The following is a 6,000-nucleotide window of genomic DNA, read 5'->3' as shown; positions in this document are numbered from 1 at the left end:
CGGAGACTTGATTACACACAGGTGGATTGTATTTATCATCATTAGTCATTTAGGTCAACATTGGATCATTCAGAGATCCTCACTGAACTTCTGAAGAGAGTTTGCTGCACTGAAAGTAAAGGGGCTGAATAATTTTGCACGCCCAATTTTTCAGTTTTTGATTTGTTAAAAAAGTTTGAAATATCCAATAAATGTCGTTCCACTTCATGATTGTGTCCCACTTGTTGTTGATTCTTCACAAAAAAATACAGTTTTATATCTTTATGTTTGTATCCTGAAATGTGGCAAAAGGTCGCAAAGTTCAAGGGGGCTGAATACTTTCGCAAGGCACTGTATATATATATATATATATATATATATTGCATCCTAATATTGTACAATCTGTGTGTCGCTTCATTGGCCTGGGCTATTGTTTGTTTGAAATCAAGGCCAGATTGATCTCAGTTTGTCAGTGTCAGAGTAGCCAGCCATTTCAGTCAGTTGTGTGGTAATAAAATGATTCAACCAATGTCTTTCATGTAAATGACGTAGAACTGCATGAAATGCCTTTTTTCAAAGGCAGATTCTTTTACGACCCTGCTAAAAAAATCCATGTGTGGAAATCCTAAAACGCCTCTGCTCAACTGTAGCCTAGTGTATGGCAAACATTATTATGGCTTTATTATAAAGGGGCTTTTTCGTCAACAGTAAATTTTCCACGCATCGAATTTCATCTTGATGCAAGGATTTGTTTAAAGAAAATGAGGGGGAAGGCCCTGCGTAGCAATATTACATGTAAATTGGCCTACAGTATTATTATGCCTTAAACCAATGATAATCAGCCAGATACCTAAAAAAAGTATATTCATCATCAACCCGTATTATATCATATAGATACCAAACACGTTCTCTGTGGAATGTTGTATCCGAACTTGAGTGACATTTTTCACTTTGACAAAGAGGGAGTCATCTTCAAAGAGGTGGAACACCCCTCCCAGGTAGCTGTTTGATGTGGACATCATTTTCCCAAACTTGGGGTGATATCTCCTGGACTTAAGGAGTTCAATGTCCTTCCCAAGGTACCGTGGAGTAGTTCTGCAGACCGAGTGTGTGAACGCAACATCGACCTCACTGAAGAAGATCTTAGAGTAGACGTAGTAGTAGCCTTCCTTCTGGATGACAAGCTTCCCATCTTTGTACTCCATTTCATGGAGGATTGGTTCTGCCTGCATGTTCCATACCATGACTCCATCTCCATGGGGTGCTTGAGGTCCAGCTGGAGAACAAATACAGGACAATATGTGGGAAAAGTTCTGTCGTAAGAGCTCATTTGAATTTATCTTCATGTATTATTTCAAACACCATACTATCTGATGTACTACTACATACTTCTATTTCACCCTCTTCTGTCATGACCAAATATTAATATAAAGGGTTGTATAAATGGCCTGGTGACAATGGTCTTACCTGTCAGATGTGCAACAGGTTTTGAAGGCAACACAATAGGGTTTGGTCTTGAAGTTGGGGGAACCTCCTTCGGAATGTCCTCTTGGTCTGTTTTGGGAACAAAGTTAATGTTGATGTGATGTGCATTTTAGAAATTGAATGATTCAGAAATGCATTTATCAAATGTGTACAAAATACCAGAGAAGAGTGTCACGGCCGTCGAAAGAACTGGACCAAAGCGCAGCGTGGTGAGCGTACATTTTCCTTTATAAAACATATTTAAAATGACGCCAACAAAACAATAAACCATACAAAACGACCGTGACGCTTAAGGGCTATAGTGCCATAAACAAAGACAACTTCCCACACAGAAAGGAGGGAAAAGGGCTACCTAAGTATGGTTCCCAATCAGAGACAACGATAGATAGCTGTCTCTGATTGAGAACCATACCCAGCCAAAACAAAGAAATACAAAAACATAGAAAATAGATTTTTTTTTTTACCTTTATTTAGCAAGTCAGTTAAGAAAAAATTCTTATTTTCAATGACAGCCTAGGAACAGTGGGTTAACTGCCTGTTCAGGGGTAGAACGACAGATTTGTACCTTGTCAGCTCAGGGATTTGAACTTGCAACCTTTCAGTTACTAGTCCAACACTCTAACCACTAGGCTACCCTGCTGCCCCAAAATGTCCACCCAAATCACACGTGACTATGAGTCCCTTGTCATTTTGTCACAGTGTTTGAACAAGAGAAGAAGATATAGTCTGGGACATACCTTGGATACTCATACCAGCTGACCCTGACTCCGCCTGCAGTTGGGAATAGAGATTTCATCATAGTGAACAGAGAGGTTTGTGGTAATACAGTACAGGTATGTGTGAGAATGTTCATTTGTTCCTATTTAAGTGGTTCTTTGGGCCTTCAGCAATGTGACCTTTACATTTTATTAGATGATAAGCAGGGAAGATAAACAGAACTGCTTATGGTTTCTGCTAATTAAGCCAAGTAGATCACCCATCCCACCCCAGACCACCCCACCCCGTCTTCCCGTCAGTACATGTGCATGCAGCGATATTAGGTTAGCTCTATCCTCTTCCAATAAACCATTGCACCCTTCCCACCAGATTGGGTCAGGGGAAATAATGTCACATGAAGCTCAACATAACCACAAACACCTGACCAACGAACCAATTCTATGGAACACGGAATGCTGGCCCCTGCTCCAGCAAGGTACGTCACGGAACATTCTGCGAAATGATGCCAATTCTGAATAACTTCTCCATCTCAACTGTTGCCAAATGTAGAAGAATGAATAAAACTGTTAAATGCGTATATCAAGGGAATCCCAACTCAAACTTTGGACAGAAACTGCTGACCATGACAGAACTTCACTATGTTGTCATGAGACCTGTTTGTAAGTAAAGCAAAATTGACACAACAAAAAACCTACATCGTGGTGTATAATGCACTGGTAACTCGGAAGTTAATATTTGTTTCTGTTCCCTATAGACTTGGAAAATTATTTCACAATTAGAGTCTAACAAAACAACCAATTGTAGCAGGGTTCCAATATTCCAAGTGACATATCACCACACATTACTCTATTCTGAACCAGGATAATGCCATCATAAAATGGAGGAAAGGAACAACTGCAAAAAGCCAACAGTAAATTACTACATTGTACAAAATACATAGAGATTGGATAACAAAATGTGACTTTAAAAAAAATTATTTATTAATTTAATGTAGTATCTTGGGTTTTTAAAGTATTGTCTAAATGTAACTGTGCATTCGGCCTAATTTCAGTCTTGTCGACTGCGACTACGAGGTAAATCAAATCAAGTAATTATTTCCCATATGATGATGCAAATGAGTTGTAGATTATTTTTGAGAGAGAAAGAACACATCAACTAATGACACTGGAAATGTATTCACTTTCATTTTGGAATGAAAGAAAGATGTTTCTGAGAATAGTGTACACGTTGTAGGGTTGAGAGCAAGAGATTGGGGAAAATAAAACAGTTAGAGATGAAAGTAGACACACAGCAGACACAGTAGAAAGAATACATAGTTGTTACTAGATGTGTGAGAGAGAGAGATGTGTGAAGGGAGACTCTCAGGTGTTGAGGGAGACAGAACAGAGATGGAGACGGGTAGACAGCCACCTCATGGTGACAATACTCACAGATCCCTGTTTGGAGTAGAGGTGGTAGATGAAGCAGGCCTCTATGGCCAATCCACACAAAGCCAGACCAACCAGCAAGAACAGCAGGCTTTGGGCCACACCACCCCGACCAGGAGGTCTCGGTTTGGGGGGCAGCGGTGGGTAGGCTGCATGGCTATCCACCATGAACACGGAGGGGTACGGGACACCACCCTCAGCCATGATCTCTCCGATCAGAGAATATAAGGAACTGAAAAAGGATCCTCCAAGAGGTAGTCAAGTAGTACCTGAGCGAGGTCCACGCACCAGGGTCCCGGCACACAACGAGAGACACAGAGAGATTTCCCAGAGCAAGACCAAGCACTAGTGTGGGTTGTACAGTATGACTCCTCAGGTCGTCTTGTCAGCAGAAAAGACAAGACACACAGTAGTGGAAGAAAACCTCCAGATATGAGAAATGTGGAAATCCTTCACATAAACGACCACCTCCCCAAAGAGCAGTCACAGAAAGCAAAACTTGTCTTAAGCAAAATAAATCTTGACAGAGAGAGAACAGTTACCTCTGGTGTTAAGTTTCAATCAGTCAGATAGAGTGAGGCAAATGCAAATGAGCATCTTATAGAGTGGCCATGCACTGAGTATGATCACCTCCCCACTACACTACATACACCCTCCCAATCTAGCCTAATACGGCATACATTGAGTTTCGCAATCATTTGTTGCTCTGTTCACAGTTCCTCTCACTCACTCTCATGATGAGTATATCCTTTACAGTGCAGCTTCTTGTAAAAAACAACAACATATGGTTCATTGGATTGATATTCTTGTGTTGTTAAGACTATTCATGGTACTTTTTTTTACCACATGCTTTGTCAAGATCATGCTTTGCCCTCCCTGACATTGGAAGGTTGGGAGTTCAATCCCGGTCAAGCCATACCAAAGACTGGAAAAATGCGTCTCTGCTTGGCACTTGGAGATGGATTGGGGTTTACTATGTCAGGAAGTGGATAAAAGGTACACAGCAGGGGTGTCCATATATAGCTTCAGCATGCTCTCTAAGGTGTGTTCTAAAAGTAATTTTCAATTCTTTAACTTTTCAATTACCCACTAGTGAAAAGAATCTACAACTAAACTTATATTCAAAATCATATTCAGATGTAGGATCAACACCCTTTCCAAACCCCCTTAGCGATCAGGCTGGGGCAGTAGAATTCTGATCTTAGATCAGTAGCAAAGAGTAAACCTCCTCCAAAACTAACAAGAGCATATTGCAATAACAATGTAAAGCTTTCCCTTGGTCATAGCACCACCCACCACCTCTCTGACCATAATGCACACTTATAACTAAAACATACAACAAGTTGTCCTTAAAAATGGTATGTACATGGCATATGCTGTATGTGTGTACATACAGTGCCTTGTGAAAGTATGCGGCGCCCTTGAACTTTGCGACCTTTTGCCACATTTCAGGCTTCAAACATAAAGATATAAAACTGTATTTTTGTGAAGAATCAACAACAAGTGGGACACAATCATGAAGTGGAACAACATTTATTGAATATTTCAAAAACTGAAAAATTGGGCGTGCAAAATTATTCAGCCCCCTTAAGTTAATACTTTGTAGCACCACCTTTTGCTGCGATTACAGCTGTAAGTCGCTTGGGGTATGTCTCTATCAGGTTTGCACATTGAGAGACTGATTTTTTTTCCCATTCCTCCTTGCAAAACAGCTCGAGCTCAGTGAGGTTGGATGGTGAGCATTTGTGAACAGCAGTTTTCAGTTCTTTCCACAGATTCTCGATTGGATTCAGGTCTGGACTTTGACTTGGCCATTCTAACACCTGGATATGTTTATTTTTGAACCATTCCATTGTAGATTTTGCTTTATGTTTTGGATCATTGTCTTGTTGGAAGACAAATCTCCGTCCCAGTCTCAGGTTTTTTGCAGACTCCATCAGGTTTTCTTCCAGAATGGTCCTGTATTTGGCTCCATCCATCTTCCCATCAATTTTAACCATGTCCCTGTCCCTGCTGAAGAAAAGCAGGCCCAAACCATGATGCTGCCACCACCATGTTTGACAGTGGGGATGGTGTTTTCAGGGTGATAAGCTGTGTTGCTTTTACGCCAAACATAACATTTTGCATTGTTGCCAAAAAGTTCAATTTTGGTTTCATCTGACCAGAGCACCTTCTTCCACATGGTTGGTGTGTCTCCCAGGTGGCTTGTGGCAAACTTTAAACGACACTTTTTATGGATATCTTTAAGAAATGGCTTTCTTCTTGCCACTCTTCCATAAAGGCCAGATTTGTGCAATATACGACTGATTGTTGTCCTATGGACAGAGTCTCCCACCTCAGCTGTAGATCTCTGCAGTTCATCCAGAGTGATCATGGGCCTCTTGGCTGCATC

At 40.9% G+C, this 6,000-nt stretch overlaps 1 protein-coding gene across 1 annotated transcript; it reads right to left on the bottom strand.

Moving 5' to 3' along the window:
• Positions 1 to 636: 636 nt before the first annotated feature.
• On the bottom strand, positions 637 to 3,895 carry LOC124016180 (tumor necrosis factor ligand superfamily member 14-like). Its single transcript, XM_046331717.1, has 4 exons — positions 3,612 to 3,895; positions 2,202 to 2,235; positions 1,447 to 1,533; positions 637 to 1,255 (listed from the first exon to the last, which is right to left on the bottom strand). The coding sequence occupies exons 1-4, from the start codon at positions 3,810 to 3,812 to the stop codon at positions 861 to 863; spliced, it is 717 nt and encodes a 238-aa protein (XP_046187673.1). The 5' UTR covers positions 3,813 to 3,895; the 3' UTR covers positions 637 to 860.
• Positions 3,896 to 6,000: the final 2,105 nt, after the last annotated feature.

The sequence above is a fragment of the Oncorhynchus gorbuscha genome, linkage group LG26 (genome assembly GCF_021184085.1).
Source record: "Oncorhynchus gorbuscha isolate QuinsamMale2020 ecotype Even-year linkage group LG26, OgorEven_v1.0, whole genome shotgun sequence".
In the NCBI taxonomy this organism is placed as follows: domain Eukaryota; kingdom Metazoa; phylum Chordata; class Actinopteri; order Salmoniformes; family Salmonidae; genus Oncorhynchus; species Oncorhynchus gorbuscha.
Note: the sequence above shows the minus strand (reverse complement) of the source record. Positions and strands in the feature narration are given on the sequence as shown.